The 19,071-nt window shown below is 35.0% G+C and overlaps 1 protein-coding gene across 4 annotated transcripts in view; it reads right to left on the minus strand.

The window, feature by feature from the left end:
- Positions 1–5,409: 5,409 nt before the first annotated feature.
- The window catches only part of LOC113628488 (coagulation factor XIII B chain-like), a 38,553-nt gene continuing 24,891 nt past the window's right edge, over positions 5,410–19,071 (minus strand). For 3 of the 4 annotated variants that reach the window (XM_027122152.1, XM_027122149.1, XM_027122150.1), the window contains exons 9-12: positions 18,591–18,791; positions 17,679–17,861; positions 6,803–7,013; positions 5,410–5,635 (exon numbers count right to left, since the gene is read on the minus strand). In XM_027122152.1, the coding sequence (XP_026977953.1) occupies positions 5,602–5,635; positions 6,803–7,013; positions 17,679–17,861; positions 18,591–18,791 (629 nt within the window). In that variant the 3' untranslated portion in view covers positions 5,410–5,601. The remainder of the gene's footprint in view (positions 5,636–6,802; positions 7,014–17,678; positions 17,862–18,590; positions 18,792–19,071) is intronic. The other variant, XM_027122151.1, reaches the window with a different exon arrangement.

Raw genomic sequence — 19,071 nt, forward strand, 5'->3', positions numbered from 1 at the left:
TGTGATAAATCCATATCAGGATTCCAAGGCTTCCTGAAGGCTGGAAGGCTTGTGTGTGTGTGTGTGGTTGGAAGGAATGGTTGAGGGGTAATTAAGCCTTTTTCTTTAGAAGTTGCTGTTTCCTACAGAGAGATTACATTGTATTAAAGAAGGAATATAAATACGTTAACTCCAATCTAGTTCTGTGTTAGGTGAGTTTATTACTGGTGAAGTTAGGTGAATTTTATTCACCTTCTTGTCTGTAATTAACCCAGATTTCCAGTAAATGTCATTATAACCATAGAGTGTCATTTTTAATTTAGTGGGGTTTTTTGGTTGTTTTGTTTTGGTTTTGGTTTTTTTGGCCGTGTTGCAAGCCACGTGGGATCGAACCTGTGCCCCCTGCAGTGGAAGCGCAGAGTCTTAACCACTGGACCGCCAGGAAAGTACCTAATTTAGTTTTAAATGTATACATATATAAAGTTACATAGTTATGATTTTCGCAAAAAAAAAAAAAAATCCATACTTTTACAACCTTGGAAAATTTATCTATCCCTAATATAGCTTCTTACCCATACCGTATTTTGGCTTAATGCTTGAGAGGAAGAAATTCACATTGTGCAATCTGTTATGCAAAATTGTTGAATTTTTCTCAATAGGTGATTTTTTTCCAGGTTTTATTATCTTTATAACTTCTAATTTTTCATTGTAGCAATGAAAGCCTAGTACATTTAAAAATCTTTGCGGATTAAGAAAATACTGTCTTTTGGATTACTTTTTGCTAGTAGCTAAGCTTGCTAACAGGCTTGCTTTTAATTTTAATATTGTTCAGCTGCCACTGTTTCTTGGTATAAAGAAAGAGTGATAAACTATTGTAGTTCTGCTTTCAACAAAGGAAGAATTCCAATGAAAATACTTTGCTTATAACCTCTTCACAAGCGGTAAGAGTAATGCAGATGAACATTTATTTACAATTTACATTTGAGGGCGTGTGTATTTGTGGGTGTGTGTAAAAAATTCCAACCTATGTAAAGGAAGAAGGAAATAGTCCAAAAACCTGCTTATTTCTAGGAATACTTAAGGGGGGTCTACATAAAGCAGTCCTTCTGCATCTTGCATAAATTATGGACCCTTTTTTTCTCCAATTACACAGAAGCCTATTTCAGAAACCAGTCTTAGAGAGTAGAGTTTTATTCTATGAATAATATTCCATTATTACTGCAGATAACTTTTGTATTTGGAACAGTGATGGTTTATTTTGAATTATCTAAATGAGACCAAAATGAAACTTGATCTGAACTTTGCCCTTGCTTTGCCAAAGCATCATTAAGTTTCATACCTGCTGAACATTGTTGGAGTATTAGAAACAGGCTCTTCCTGCCGTCAGTAATTGTGATGGATCTTCACTGAGGTACATTTGAAGAACAGTCCGGTGACATTTGTATTCACCTTAACAACGTTATTAAAGACATAGGTTACTCAGTGTCTTCCTTCTATTGTTACTCTCTCTCTGAGGCTGTCTGGGTTCCATGGCCACTTTCCTACAAGACCATTCAATTCCATGTATGTTTCTATCTGCTCTAAAATAAGTGCTGACCTACTGGACAGGTAGCAGTGATCTGCTTCCCTCACACCCAGTCAGCTTTCAAGTGAAAATCCATCCTGATTTGTAGCCTCGCTCTCAGCATGTAGGTGTTTGCTCTTCAACAACCTCCGTGAGGTGTGTCTGGACCATATTCTTCTATTCGTATATCACATAATTTTGTCTTGTATCCTAGACATATTGAATGTTATATTGTGGAGACTCTGGATTCTCTTCTAGTCCTCCAAAAAATAATGTTTTTAACAACTTGGTCGGCTCAAGCTGAACACTGATTTTGGGGTGGCAGCTCAAATCTTATTTCAATTGTTTTTTATTCTTATCTGAGTTACTTTGAATTTGCCCAATACATAGATATCCAAGAGTCATTTGGAGATTTATGTAGAATTTACACACGAAATTTGGGGCCCTCTCTTTGCTCTCACTAGTCTGATCTACCCGTCCGCCTCCTTTCTCAGTGGATGTGACTGCCCCACACCCACTTCACTGGTACCTCTGGCTAGAATGCTGTGGGCTTTTTCTTTTAGTCCAAGGTTTAACTCCATTGCAAACGTGTTGATTGCAGAGCTCTCTCAGGCAGTAACCTGTAAAAATGGGTTACTGCCTGAGAGAACTAGCTCCATTACCTTCTTTCAGCTGAATCCTCCCGTCCACAATCTGCTATTTTCCATTCTGCTGTGCATCCATGTATTTGGTCTTCTGTTTGGGGTTGGGGGTTAGTTTGGCTTTTGTTCAGAGCTTATAGTTGTTATCTCTTAGAATTTTACTTGTGCGTATTCATAGCAGAAGTTGAAGAGGTTGTTTATCATCTGTTGTATTCTCCTTCAAAAAAATACAATTTTACTTTTAAAAAATTAATTGAGGACATTAAATGTGAAAACTCAGGTACAATGCAAGGTTGTGAATGATGTCATCTTCTCCAGAGAGTTTATTGTGCTCCCAGCTGACAACTAGGCTAGAAACACCAGCTACCTCACATCACCTTTATCCAATTTAGGTTGAGACAGTTTCGAGATGGATTTCGGTCCCTAGGCAGGCTAGTCTATGTCTACTTCTCACCTACTCTTATTTTTCAAGGCCCTAGAGTTTCCTGTTCTCTTACAGACTCTGAAAACCACTGTTTGGTTTTCTAAACCCCAGGGTCTGTTGATAGCTCTGCTCATCTTATTCTTCTTTTTTTTTTTTACATCTTTATTGGAGCATAATTGCTTTACAGTGATGTGTTGTTAGTTTCTGCTTTATAACAAAGAGAATCAGTTATACATACACATATATCCCCATATCTCCTCCCTCTTGCGTCTCCCTCCCACCCTCCCTATCCCACTCCTCTAAGTGGTCACAAAGCACCGAGCTGATCTCCCTGTGCTATGCGGCTGCTTCCCACTAGCTATCTATTTTACATTTGGTAGTGTATATATGTCCATGCCACTCTCTCACTTTGTCCCAGCTTTCCCTTCCCCCTCCCCGTGTCCTCAAGTCCATTCTGTACGTCTGCGTCTTTACTTCTGTCCTGCCCCTAGGTTTCTCAGAACCATTTTTTTTCTTTTTTAAAAAAAAAAAAACACTGTAAACATCTCATTTCAGTCACTGACTTCCGACATCTTTAATTTGGCGGACAAAGGCCTTCCTCTACTCTCGCCTTCCCTCCTTTCCGCTCAATCCAGTATGCATTTTTATTAGCTTCTTGGAAACACCATGCTCTTTGCTGTTTTCTACGTGTTCTTTCCTCTACCTGAAATGCTTTCTTTTCTCCCTTCAAATCTCAGCCTCCGTATTACCTCCTCAGAGGAGCCTTTCTTGGGCATCCAGGGCTAGGTTGTCCCTCCTGGTCCTTGCTGCCTAAGACAGGATCTTTCCTGACACACCGCATCTTGTAATGATTTGTTTAATATCTTTTTTATCTACCTGGAGCACAAGCTCCTAACAGCAGAAATAACGTGTCCTATTCAGTGCTTTACCTCCAGTGTGGAGCCTCAGGCCTGGCACATAGCGTGTGCTCAGTATTTGATTCTGTGTGTGCCATTCCTTCTACTTGGAATGTCTTCCCTAGTCTTGTAAACTTAACTTTTTCCAGGAATCTTCCTACAGCCCAGTTAATACCAAAAAAGTTAATTACTGCTTCCTCAATGCCACTCCTTTTACATGCTCCATCGCTGCACTTTTCACACTTTTATTGCTTTAGCATTTGGAGTTTACAAATTGGCTGCTAATGAGCCACGATGAGTCACAGATTTTTTATGCACCCCCTCCCCATATAAAAATCAGTAGATTTCACAATTAACAAACCAGAAGATACGGCAATGCTGGATACAACATTCCCACATGACAGTTATCCTCCCTGAGCGAAACTTCTGTTTCCTGGGATAAAGCAGGTACTCAACATCATTTATAAGTGGATTCATTGATGAATTAATGGAAAAAGATTAATACCTTTTTTCAACTTACAAAACTTTACATACCATTGCTAAATTACTTTTAAAATGCAGAAACCCACATTTAAAAACTAAAATCAGGAAGCTAGCAAGCTACCCAGGTTAAAGAGAGCATGCCGTGAGCAGTTCCCCAGAAATACCACTAGACCTGCTTCACCCATCCACGTGTTGTGCCTGTCCCCAGGCATCAGAGTTTATGACCGATAATACAAGTTTAACTCTTTTCCTAAACTAAGTAGTTCATTATTGTGAGTTCCTTGAAATAATGAGCTGAATTTTATTCATCTCTGAATCCTGCATTACCTAACATGTTTCCTGGGACACCACACCTGATCAGTATCATTTCTTAATGGATTGGTCGAATTAATTGGAAAGGATTAATACTTTCCTATTGATATTTCAGTCAAATTTCAATTTTATGAGATCCACTGTGAAAAACTACTCTTGGAGATTAATTGAAATAATGCATATGAACTCAAGGAAGGACAGTTCTAAAACATACATGCTTGAACATTAAATGAATTCATGTTTAATCCACAGAGCTAAGTCCAGGTGTGGCTTCATTTCCAGAGAAACTCTCATAGCCCAGGAGCAGGAATTGTACGTTGGGGTTTGAAGAATGCCATCATACTGGGAAAATAAGGTCTTGAGTTAGAAGAACTGAAGACCTTCTAGGGAGGAAAAATGTGCTGTTCTGGGAACAACAACCGGTCCTAACAAGGGTACTAGAACCAGGTAGTGCTTATGAATGAGCCGTAATAACAACTGGGTGAGTAACTCTCTTTCACACTGAAAAGTGACAACGCAGTATTTCAGGCCTCTGACAGGCCCTAGTATTATTGACACACCCTTTTTTTGGTGCTTGAAGGTCTCTCTGACTTCAGGTTTTATTTTTCAGAATCTGCATGATTCCATTAATTACCCGATCTAAGAAAAAAATTGACGGTGTATAATATAAAAATAGTAAGGGTTGTTCTTTTTTATAGCTGTGTTCTTTGGGCAACATTTAAACATGTGGAAGGTTCACTAATTCACAAACCATTTGATTATTAACAAATGGTAGCTAACAGTACAGTTAATTTTAAAAGTTCTTTACACTTAGGAAGTCTGAAGGGCAGTCTCGGCTCATTTAATAAAGTAAATCCTCTAACATGATGTATAGTTTCTCAGCTCTAGTGTGGCTGGTTCTTTTGAATAAATATTGAACTCAAAGTAACAGAAAACCCTGATATTAACAAAGACGATTAAAGACGTGTGAATTTTTGCACATATATTGAAGACAATATAGTCCAGTGAACTGGCATTAGGAACCAGAAATATTTTGATGTGCAGATTGATGTTTTAATAGATGAAAGACATGCAGCAAAGATGAGGTCACATGTCAAGTCATCCAAACCAGAAGTGAAACAATAGCATGTGTAGCTTTTATTTATAAATAAAGAAAATGTCCAGCATAAACAGTTTAGATTCAAATCTTCATGCAAGTAAAAAATCAGAGGTTTTTAATTCAACATTTTTCTTCTAACAATTATGTTTTATAAAGGATTTTATGATGTGTCAAAATGTTATTCTTCTTTTTGCCATTCATTTTCATGTTCTTAAGCGTTCTTGATAAGACAACATCCTTGATAAGAAGAAAAGAGAGAAGGTGGGGGTTGAAATAAGCATCATTTCTGGTCAAGTATTTATTACAGTCTTAGCCCTTCAATATTTCATATAACTGGTCCTTGTTTTAATGAGGTACTGATAAAAGCAAGTAACCATCCCTGGTAAATTATACCACCAATTTCTTTTTAAAAACTCAATGTCGGTAACTACACTAACACCATTTTCTACATTTTTTTTTCCTAAGTTACTTATTCCTTTTTCTCTTAGAAATAGGAAATGCAAGATATAATAAAAAATTTAAATAGCACGTACATTTTTCTACTCTGATTTTCACTGCAATTAAAAATAAAAAAGTTTTCCACTTGTGTGTGTCTTATGAATTTTTTTTCTAGAATGTTCCAAGTATCTAAAAAACTGTCCTTATGTAGTTCATACAGCTCATTCTTTATAACCATTAGAAGAGTACCACATGCACTTTTAAGTCATTTAAAAATGTTCTTAGTTGAACCTAGAGTATAATTCCCATTTTATAATGTATCTTCAAAGGGGGCAAAACTCTGACCCAATAAAATGAATTACATTATTTTATTGCATTCTTTTAACATTTCTCTAAGAAAAGAACAGGATTGTTTTCCATTGATCAAGTAGTAGAAAATATATTTTAAAAATTGCTATATATATGAGAAAACACTTCAGAAATAACTTCCAAATTCTTATATAGAACCATGTTCCTGAAAACAAATATAATTTTAATCTTTGTTATTGATATGCTCTTCCCTCAGTATCAAGTTTGTAAAACTGTGTTTCCCATCATTATTACGAACCTCTAATGAGAAATGGGAGAAAATGTGATTTTCTCTTATCTCAGAACATGTAGGTTAATTTTTCCACATTTAAATATTGCTCAAATTGATTTATTTACCCAATTGCCAGAGTCACAAATATCAAATAGCAAACAGTGCTTTGACTTTAGACCACTCAGAAAGCTTGTTGAATTAGTTAATACATCTAGGAGTTGGCTTGGTTTAAAAAAATAAAGACAACGTGGTTTTTTTCCCTTTATAATGACCATAAAGTAGGACTGTTGTAGAACCTAATGTTTCTGAGATTATAACACAATGAATCTCATGAATAACAACCTGAACAGAAAAAAAAATAGTTGCAGGTACAAGCCTCTCCTTACCTTTCTCTTTGAATACATCTTGGATATTTTAACTGCCCTCTGTCACATTGCACTCTCAATTCCGATCCGATAATAGGAAACTCAATGTAAGTATCTCTCTTACAAAGAAACTCAATATACTCGCCGTGCAAAATATATGGCCTATTGTCAAAACTCCATTTCAGGAGCAAATTATTACTTTCCATTGTATCAAAAGATAATGTGCAAGGCTCTGAAAAAAATAAAAAACAAAGAAAACTATCTTGATACCTCTCAGTATTAACAGGAACCATTGTGTTGCTTTCTCATAATAACCTTAAAATTCCCAGGCATTAGAGCAGCAAGTAAGTTAGAATTCATATTCAAGTCAGAAAATATGTTCAAAGCTCACAGAAAACAGCCTGCCATTTATCTCTGTTGCCCTGAATTTGGAAAAAGGGTATGTCCTGCCAGTTACTGAGCTTTTGCCATTAAGATTTGCAAAGACAGAAGGCAAAAAAGGTGTTTTTTAAAAAACATTGATAGTTAATAATAGTCATTGAAATAGTGTTCTTTTTCTTTTTTCTTCTTCAGAAAGTGCAGATAAAACACCCATGAGACAAACCATTGATGGTTGGATAGATAATATTTTATGGAAATGTAGAAACAAGCTAGAGTCTCGACACTGACTCAGAATTTATGACCTGATGTATAAAGTATGTCCAAAGTAATTTTCTTCTCTTTTAAATTTCAGTTATTAAGGATTATTAAGATTGGATTGAGATGCTTTAAATTTTAAGCATTGACAGTATTATTGTGTCCTTCTCCTTATGCATTAAAACAAAACAAAATAAAAACTTAAGATAAGAACTAGGATACCCAACAAACTCCTCTGGTTTCTTTTCCTTGATAAAAACATTGGTATTTTTAAAATACCAAATGTCAAATCGGGTCAGAAAATAGGGCTGCTTGTGTTCATATTTGCCTCCTGGATGACTGAGCACCAAGCAGTTGCTTCTGAGATAAATAAAAAGGTCCAGAGTTGCTAACAGAGCAAATGAATCATACAACTGACACGCTAAAATACTTCTTTATTCAGTCGTTCTCAAGTGAAGGCCTGTGTGTCAGATGTCATCCTAGAAACGCTATAGATAGAAAACAAATGACAGGAATGATTAGAAAGAGTCTAACAGGATCTTTATAGTCACTGAAAAATAGTTTTGAAAATGAGGTCAAATGGTACTATTGTTTAGAATGTTCTACAAAACATGCAATTTAAATTAAAACGAGTTCAAAATTTTTTCACGGAACTTCTGCTCTCAACCATGACAGAGTAACCTATATCAGACCAGCACTTCTACTAAGAACTAGAAACTCTGAAAACAGACCCAAAGCAAGTATTTCAAGGGATCAGAGAATTTTCAAGGCAGGCAGTACTCCAGAGGCTAAGGGTCTGGTAAAAGCCCATTCAGATGAGTTCCACACTCTGTGCCATTTTTCTCTTGGGGCGTTGTTGATTTTCAGCGCAAGCTGAGAGACTAGATACAGATGGGCCAGCGACAAACACAGAGCCAGAAGAGCTGCTGGAAATCCCACGGGGTTGAGGATAGAAAAGTGGGTCAGCCAAGACAGCCAGGACTTGACGTGTCAGAGCCCAGAGAGATGGGAGGTATGATGAAATGAGCTTGATACTCTGCCCTGGCTTTGCCAGGGGGGCATCTGCCTATTCTTGATTGTGCAGAGAGAGAATGAGGAGCTCAACTTGAAGTGAACGGAAAGCTACAGTGAGCAGTGGCCATCTCCCAGGAATATCAGAGCCAGGCAGGAAGGGGGACCTTGGTATACACACCAAACTCTAGTGAAGAACCCTGCAGGGTACATTCTATGAGCAGGAGCAAACAAAGTTCTGAAAATAAACTTAGAGAAAGCTTTGTCTCTCACTGAATAGAGAATAAATTTCCCTACACTATCAGCCAGAAGATGGGATGAGTATTGTCTGGAATAAGATGACATCATTGTCTCAAGATCCTAAAATTTTATCCACACATAAATATTTGATATTCAATCAACCATTAACAGAAATAGCAAGGAATGGATCTAGAAAATAGATATAGCTTACAGATGATCCAGATATTGGAATTTGCAGACAAGGAGTTAAAAATAAATAATTGCGACTAATATGGTCAAGAAATAGATGTTAAGATGAAGTCTTTCATCAGACAACTCAAATCTACAAAAAAATATGAAATGGATATTCTAGAAATGCAAAGATAATAGTTGAAATTGAGAACTCAGTATACAAGTTTAAAGGAGACTGTACACATCTAAAGAGAGGATTCATGAACTGGAAAATAGATCAGCAGAGAATTACCAAACTGAAACAATGAGAAGATAAAAGGAAAGAAAATATTGATTTTAAGAGACAGGGGACACTGGAAAAAGATGTAACATGTGTTTTATGGAATCACAGAAAGAGTGAAAAGAGAAAATGTTAAAAATATTTGAAAAGACATTAGCCAAACATTTCCAAAACCTATGAAAGATATCAAGTCACAGATTCAAGAAGTCCTACCAACTAGGAGAATAAAGTGCACAAAGAAACCAACATCTATGTCGAACCAAAATAACCTACTGAGAAGGCAAAGAGAATCTCAAAGGCAGCAGAGTAAAAGATGCTTACTTTCAAAAAAGTACTATTAAAATGATCTTTGACTATTTAACAAAAAGTACAAAAACAGAAAAGGATGAAATGACATCCTTAAAGCATTGAAAGAAAATAATGGACAAGCTAGAATTCTATATCAGGCAAAAATATTCCTCAAAGGAGAAAAAAAATAAAGAGATTTGCAGACAAACACAAACTGAGAAAATAATAAAGAACTAATTTTTTCAGGCATACAAAAAATGAGAAACAGAGAAAAACAAGAAAAGATGAGGTAGATAGCCTCATCCACCAGAGGGCAGACAGCAGACGCAAGAAGAACTACAATCCTGCAGTCTGGAACAAAAACCACATTCACAGAAAGACAGACAAGATGAAAAGGCAGAGGGCTATGTACCAGATGAAGGAGCAAGATAAAACCCCAGAAAAACAACTAAATGAAGTGGAGATAGGCAACTTTCCAGAAAAAGAATTCAGAATAATGATAGTGAAGATGATCCAGGACGTCGGAAAAAGAATGGAGGCAAAGATCTAGAAGACGAAAGAAATGTTTAACAAAGATCTACAAGAATTAAAGAACAAATAAACAGAGATGAACAATACAATAACTGAAATGAAAACTACACTAGAAGGAATCAATAGCAGAATAACTGAGGCAGAAGAACGAATAAATGACCTGGAAGACAGAATGATGGAATTCACGGCTGTGGAACAGAATAAAGAAAAAAGAATGAAAAGAAATAAAGACAGCCTATGAGACCTCTGGGACAACATTAAACACAACAACATCCACATTACAGGGGTCCCAGAAGGAGAAGAGAAAGAGAAAGGACCTGAGAAAATATTTGAAGAGATTATAGTCGAAGACTTCCCTAACATGGGAAAGGAATAGTCAACCAAATCCAGGAAGCTCAGAGAGTCCCATACAGGATAAACCCAAGGAGAAACATGCCGAGACACATAGTAATCAAATTGGCAAAAATTTAAAAAAAAGAAAAATTATTGAAAGCAGCAAGGGAAAAACAACAAATAACATACAAGGGAACCCCCATAAGGTTAACAGCTGATTACTCAGCAGAAACTCTACAAGCCAGAAGGGAGTGACATGATATACTTAAAGTGATGAAAGGGAAGAACCTACAACCAAGATTAATCTTCCTGGCAAGGATCTCATTCAGATTTGATGGAGAAATCAAAAGCTCTACAGACAAGCAAAAGCTAAGAGAACTCAGCACCACCAAACCAGCTCTACAACAAATGCTAAAGGAACTTCTCTAAGTGGGAAACACAAGAGAAGAAAAGGACCTACAAAAACAAACCCAAAACAATTAAGAAAATGGTCATAGAAACATACATATCGATAATTACCTTAAACGTGAATGGATTAAATGCTCCAACCAAAAGACACAGGCTTGCTGAATGGATACAAATACAAGACTCATCTATATGCTGTCTACAAGAGACCCACTTCAGACCTAGGGACACATTCAGACTAAAAGTGAGGGGATGGAAAAATATATTCCATGCAAATGGAAATCAAAAGAAAGCTGGAGTAGCAATACTCATATCAGATAAAATAGACTTTAAAATAAAGAATGTTACAAGAGACAAGGAAGGACACTACATAATGATCAAGGGATCAATCCAAGAAGAAGATATAACAATTATAAATATATATGCACCCAACATAGGAGCACATCAATACATAAGGCAACTGCTAACAGCTATAAAAGAGGAAATCAACAGTAACAGAATAATAGTGGGGACTTTAACACCTCACTTACACCAATGGAAAGATCATCCAAACAGAAAATTAACAAGGAAACACAAGCTTTAAATGACACAATAGACCAGGCAGATTTAATTGATATTTATAGGACATTCCACCCAAAAACAGAAGATTACACTTTCTTCTCAAGTGCGCACGGAACATTCTCCAGGATAGATCACATCTTGGGTCACAAATCAAGCCTCAGTAAATTTAAGAAAATTAAAATCATATCAAGCATCTTTTCTGACCACAACACTATGAGGTTAGAAATCAATTACAGGGAAAAAAGCAAAAAAAAAACACAAACACATGGAGGCTAAGCAATATGTTACTAAATAACCAAGAGATCACTGAAGAAATCAAAGAGGAAAGCAAAAAATACCTAGAGACAAATGACAATGAAAACACGACAATCCAAAACCTATGGGATGCAGCAAAAGCAGTTCTAAGAGGGAAGTTTATAGCTATAAACGCCTACCTCAAGAAATAAGAAAAATCTCAAATAAACAATCTAACCATTCACCTAAAGGAACTAGAGAAAGAAGACCAAACAAAACCCAAAGTTAGCAGAAGGAAAGAAATCATAAAGATCAGAGCAGAAATAAATGAAATAGAAACAAAGAAAACAATAGCACAGATCAATAAAACTATAAGCTTGTTCTTTGAGAAGATCAACGAAATTGATAACCATTAACCAGACTCATCAAGAAAAAGAGGGCGAGGGCTCAAATCAATAAAACTAGAAATGAAAAAGGAGAAGTTACAACAGGCAGCGCAGAAATACAAAGCATCCTAAGAGACTACGAAAAGCAATTCTGTGCCAATAAAATGGACAACCTGGAAGAAATGGACAAATTATTAGAAAGGTATAACCTTCCAAGACTGAACTAGGAAGAAATAGAAAATATGAATAGACCAATCACAAGTAATGAAATTGAAACTGTGATTAAAAATCTTCCAACAAATAAAAGTCCAGGACCAGATGAACGGATAAGTGACCTGGAAGACAGAATGATGGAATTCACGGCTGTGGAACAGAATAAAGATATTCTGTTATAATAAAGTTTCACAGGTGAATTCTATCAAACATTTAGAGAAGAGTTAAGACCTATCCTTCTCAAACTCTTCCAAAATATAGCAGAGGGAGGAACACTCCCAAACTCATTCTATGAGGCCACCATCACCCTGATACCAAAACCAGACAAAGATACTACGAAAAAAGAAAATTACAGCCCAATATCACTGATGAATATAGATTTAAAAATCCTCAAAAAAATACTAGCAAACAGAATCCAACAACACATTAAAAGGATCACACACCATGATCAAGTGGGATTTATACCAGGGAGGCAAGGATTCTTCAATATATGAAAATCAATCATTGTGATACACGATATTAAAAAATTGAAGAAGAAAAACCATATGACCATCTCAATAGATGCAGAAAAAGGTTTTGACAAAACCCAACACCCATTTATGATAAAAACGCTCCAGAAAGTGGGCATAGAGGGAAACTACCTCAACATAATAAAGGCCATATACGATAAACCCACAGCAAACATCATTCTCAATGGTGAAAAACTGAAAGCATTTCCTCTAAGATCAGGAACAAGACAAGGATGTCCACTCTTGCCACTATTATTCAACATAGTTTTGGAAGTCCTAGCCACGGCAATCACAGAAGAAAATGAGAAAAAGGAATACATATTGGAAAAGAAGTAAAACTGTCACTGTTTGCAGATTACATGATACTATACATACAGAATCCTAAAGATGCCACCAGAAAACTACTAGAGCTAATCAATGAATTTGATAAAGTTGCAGGGTACAAAATTTGTGAACAGAAATATCTTGCATTCCTATACACTAATGCTGAAAAATCTGAAAGAGAAATTAAGGAAACACTCCCATTTACCATTGCAACAAAAAGAATAAAATACCTAAGAATAAACCTACCTAGGGAGACAAAAGACCTGTATGCAGAAAACTATAAGACACTGTTGAAATAAATTAAAGATGATACCAACAGATGAAGAGATATACCATGTTCTTGGATTGGAAGAATCAATATTGTGAAAATGACTATACTACCCAAAGCAATCTACAGATTCAATGTAATCTCTATCAAATTACCAATGGCATTTTTTACAGAACTAGAACAAAAAGTCTTAAAATTTGTATGGAGACACAAAAGACCCCAAATAGCCAAAGCACTCATGAGGGAAAAAATGGAGCTGGAGGAATCAGACTCCCTGACTTCAGACTATACTACAAAGCTACAGTAATCAAGACAATATGGTACTGGCACAAAAACAGAAATATAGATCAATGGAACAGGATAGAAAGTTCAGAGATGAACCCACGTACCTATGGTCAACTAATTTATGAGAAAGGAGGCAAGCATATACAATGTAGAAAAGACAGTCTCTTCAATAAGTGGTGCTGGGAAAACTGGACAACTACATGTAAAAGAATGAAATTAGAACACTCCCTAACACCATACACAAAAATAAACTCAAAATGGATTAGACACCTAAATGTAAGACCGGACACCATAAAACTCTTAGAGGGAAACATAGGAAGAACAGTCTTTGACATAAATCACAGCAAGATCTTTTTTGATCTACCTCCTAGAGTAATGGAAATAAAAACAAAAATAAACAAATGGCACCTAATGAAATTTAAAAGCTTTTGCAAAGCAAAGGAAACTAAAAACAAGATGAAAATACAACCCTCAGAATGGGAAAAAAATATTTGCAAACGAATCAACAGACAAAGGATTAATCTCCAAAATATATAAACAGCGTATGCAGCTCAATATTAAAAAAAAAAACAACCCATTCAAAAAATGGGCAGAAGACCTAAACAGACATTTCTCCAAAGAGGACATACAGATGGCCGAGAAGCACATAAAATGCTGCTCAACATCACTAATTATTAGAGAAATGCAAATCAAAACTACAATGAGGTATCACCTCACACCATTTAGAATGGGCATCATCAGAAAATCTACAAACAACAAATGCTGGAGAGGGTGTGGAGAAAAGGGAACACTCTTGCACCATTGGTAGGAATGTAAATTGATACAGCCACTATGGAGAATAATATGGAGGTTCCTTAAACAACTAAAAGTAGAATTACAATATGAGTCAGCAATCCCACTCCTGGGCATATACCTAGAGAAAACCATAATTGAAAAAGACACATGCACCCCCAATGTTCATTGCAGCACTATTTACAATAGCAAGGTCATGGAAGCAACCTAAATGCCCATCGACAGACGAATGGGTAAAGAAGATGTGGTACATATATACAATGGAATATTACTCATCCATAAAAAGGAAAATTGGTCACTTGTAGAGACGTGGATGAATCTAGAGACTGTCATACTGAGTGAAGTAAGTCAGAAAGAGAAAAACAAATACTGCATATTAATGCCTATATGTGGAACCTAGAAAAATGGTACAGATGAACCAGTTTGCAGGGCAGAAATTGAGACACAGATGTAGAGAGCAAACGTATGGACACAAAGAGGGAAAAGCGGTTGGGGGGGGTAGTGATGGGATGAATTGGGAGATTGGGATTGACACGTATACACTAATGTGTATAAAATGGATGACTAATAAGAACCTGCTGTATCAAAAAATAAATTAAAAAAAAAGAAAAGATGAGGAACAAATTACTGATAAATATATGGGTAAATCTAAAAGAATATTGTTGGACAACATAATATTAATATATCTTTGGGACTTAAACTATATGTACAATGAAAATGCATGACATAATAATACAAAAAGTGGGAAAAGTAAATAAAGTGTTCTGTGTCCTAGAGAAATGGTAAAACTACGAATTTGTACTCAATTGTAATAAGGCAATTTTACATTATGAAATCTCTATGATAACAGCTAAAGGAAGTCTGGAGGAACGTATAATCCACAAGCTATGAGAGAGTAAAATGGTATAACAAAAAATTTGATTTGCCCATGAGAAAACAATAAAAAAAAAAAGAGAGAGAAAACAGAACATAGAACAGATAGGATATATATCTAGTATAGTAAGGTAGTAGCTATAAACCCAAACATATCAGTAATCACATTAATGTGTAAATGGACTAAATAATCCATTGTAAAGGAAATGATTGTCAGACTGAATAAGTATAATTTTACATACACTAACTATATATTGCTTGTAAGACATACACATTACAAGTAAGAATCCAGAAAGTTGAAAGTTAAAGGATGAAAAATTGTACACCTTGTAAATACTTGGCAAACGCCAGTTGGTACAGCTAAAGTAGATTTTACGGCAAAACCAAACAAAAACAAAGCATTACTACAGGTAAAGAAAGACTCAAATTATACAGATTCAACATGTTTCAATCTGTGTGCACCTAATAAAATAGCATCAAAATACATAACCAAAATTTGACAGAACTAAAATGATAAATATTTTTAAATGTACCATGTGAGAGAATTTAACACACTTCTTTTGATAATTGGTAGAAAAATAAACAAACAAACATAAATCTGGACAGATAAGAATGAACTTAGTAACATGAGAAACAAAATTCAATTCAATTGATATGTATGTAACAACAGTGAACCCAACAAGGACAAAATTAATTTATTTCCAGTAAAAAGGTTTACCTGAAACAAGTATATGCTTGTAATAGACTAAGTATCAGTGAATTTCAAAGAACAGATATAATTCAAAGTATGTCTCAATGGATTTAGACTAGAAATCAACAACCAAAAGAAAATTAGAAAATCCTCCAATGTTTAGAATTTAAAAAATAAACTTCTACATAACTCAGAGTGCATAGAAGATATCAAAATGGGTATTATAAAGTTTTAGCTGAATGATAGTAAAAATCAAAAATATAAAAATGTGTGGGATGAAGCTGAAGTTATGCTCAGTGGGAAATTTATATCCTTAAATTCATTTTTAGGGAAAAACATAAAGGATGAAAATTAGTACTCTAAGTATACATCTAAACAAGCTAGGAAAAGTATAATAAAATAAATCCAATAAAGTAGAAGAGAGGAAATAATAAAGACAAGAATATAAATTAATGAAATAGCAACATTTGATGAAAGGATCAAAAAATGCAGATACTGATTGCTTATAAGGACCAATAAAATTTACAGACCCTCAGCAAGATATATCAGAAAGACATACTTCTTCACAGTAGTATAACAAAAGACACATCACTAAAGGCATTAAAAAGACCATTAAGAGGATGTCATGAACGTTATGTCAACAAACTTGACAATTTAGATATAATGGACACATTCTTACAAACCACTTCCTACTGAAACGGAGAGAAGAGAATAATAACCTAATATCTATTAAACAAATTGAAGTTGTCATTAAAACCTTTCCTCAAAAAAAACCTCAAGGCCCAGGTGGCATCTCTGATGATTTCTTACAATTATTAAAGAAGAAATAGTACCAGTCTTAGACAAAATCTAGAGAATTGATAAAAAGGGAATACTTCCCAACGCATTGTATGAAGTTAGCAGAAACTTGATACAAAACCCAAAAGGAAAATAACAAACCAATCTCCCTCAAGAAAATAGTTGCAAAAATCCTACGTAGAGTATTAGCAAATAAAATTCAACAATATATAAAACGCATAATTCATCACAACTATGTGGGATTTATTACAGAAATACAATCCTGCTTTAACATTCAAAAAAGAAGCAATGTAATTCCAGGGAAAAAAAAATAAATGTAATAATCATATGATTGTTTCAACAGATATTGCTAAAATTAAACTCACTGAAGGTTTTCTTAAACTCTTAGCAAAATAGAAATAGGTGGTTTCTATATCTTTATTTTGATTTTTTTAACGTATTTGTAACACCATATTTAAAGATGAATTACTGAAAGATTTAGTTATGAGATCAGAACACAGATACCCACCACTTATACTCAGCATTATACTGAAGTCCAAGACAGTGAAATAAGATAAGAAAATAAATGAAAGTCAGATATAAACACAAAGAAATATTTTCTTTTTATTTAAAAATATGCTATTTTATGACTCCTGAGAATTTTGGGAGATAGTGTTACTTTTATTAGGATGCCTCATCAACAAGGCATTATCATCTTTCAGATTGAGGGGACCATTCCTATATCTGTTTCCCGCTGTCCTCGTGTTTTCTAGCACAGCACCAATAACACTGAATGACCACTGTTAGACTGGTTACCCACAGCACACAGCTTAACCATCCTATAGGTCCTACCAACCCAGTACCTCATGTATGGTTTGTACTTAAAAAGTACTTGTTAGAATGAGCTGGATTCTAGTTATTTATGATCTAGAGGAAAGAGTAGAAACCAGTAATTCAACAAGCTCACTAATAAAATAACAAAAATGCAAAATTTAAATTTTATATTAGTGCTATATCAACGCGAAGAGAAGAGGAAGTGAAAAATATGGTTTTATTTTAATAAATAGAGACATATGTGGCAGTACTTACCCAAACACAATGGTGGTGTAGTCCACACTCCCTCTAAACAATAGGACTCCTTAGACCCTTGTAGGAAATGGTGCTCGAAACATCTGTATTCCACTGAGGAACCATTTTCATAGGTCCTGACTGTTGAACTCTTAATAACTCCATTTTTAATAAATGGGGGAGATGCACATGTTCTTTTAGATTCTGCAAAAATAATAAAGTCTGCAATGAATTGCTACAATAGGCAGCCAGTGTTTTTATAATCTCTACAGAAATAAAACAATATATTTCATGTAAAAGCATTTTTAAGACATCTTTCAAGTAATTTTTAAATATCAAAAGCATTTCTGCAATAACTTCATACATAAAATTTATGATTGCAATTAGAATATCATAATATTAAATACACATTTAAAACTAGCAAAGTATTAATTATTGTGATTTTACTTTTCCCCTTTCTGTTTGCCAAAAGTGAAAGCATATAAGATCCGTCTTGAGGCCATGCTTTCTGTATGCATTCTCTTCCTGTTTCCTTATTAAAAGTGACAGTCCCATGCCCAAGGAGTACACAAAGTCTCTCACTCTACCTTAAGCCCTCTTCTGAGACAATGCTCCCCTGCAAACCCTGAGGAGAGCAATGCTTTACAGGGTTGTTGATTGCTCACAAGAGGGTGATCCATCCTCTGAAAGTCTGGTGATATGTACAAAATCTCATGATTTCTCTCTTTATAAAACTGACTTACAGAATTAAAAGATGTCAGCATAGATCCTATTTAAGGGTATGTGCTGATTGGAAATTGATCAGGTCATTCCCAATTTTATAGATTAGATGATGAGGGTGGTGGATTGCTTAGGGTCTTATCCTTTGAACTCATACTGATCACCTGTGATACTGGTCACCCAAGAAATTGTCAGGAAGCACTACTGTTTTACCTTTTCTAATACATGAAGGATATTTCACTTCACCTCTGTTGCACTGCACCGATAATTCAGAGGGTGCAGTTGATGGAGACAAGTCATACCCCTGTTTACATACAAAATCTATTAAATCTCCATGTAGGATCTTTCCTTCATAATTCCATTTCATCTCTAGGTTATTTCTGCTCATGTCATCCATGTTAACTGTACACGGCTCTGTAAAACAAAGGGTCTTTTCAATTCTTTACTCATCTCACAAGTAAGAAAGTGATATATTTTTACAAAAAAAATTATGACAGGCATCAAAAGCAGTATTTTATATTTACCATTTATCATTATTAAAGCTCTTCACACATATACATGATAAAGGATACACTTTATTGTTGTCAAATGAATTTATATATTTTGTATTATCTTCAATATATCATAAATTAAAACCACTCAATTTGAAACATTAAAAATATTGTTTAAGGCAACAACCACTTAGGTTCATTCT

This window comes from Aethalodelphis obliquidens, unplaced genomic scaffold (assembly GCF_003676395.1).
Source record: "Aethalodelphis obliquidens isolate GAN/ISIS:26980383/991018 unplaced genomic scaffold, ASM367639v1 scaffold24, whole genome shotgun sequence".
NCBI lineage: Eukaryota > Metazoa > Chordata > Mammalia > Artiodactyla > Delphinidae > Aethalodelphis > Aethalodelphis obliquidens.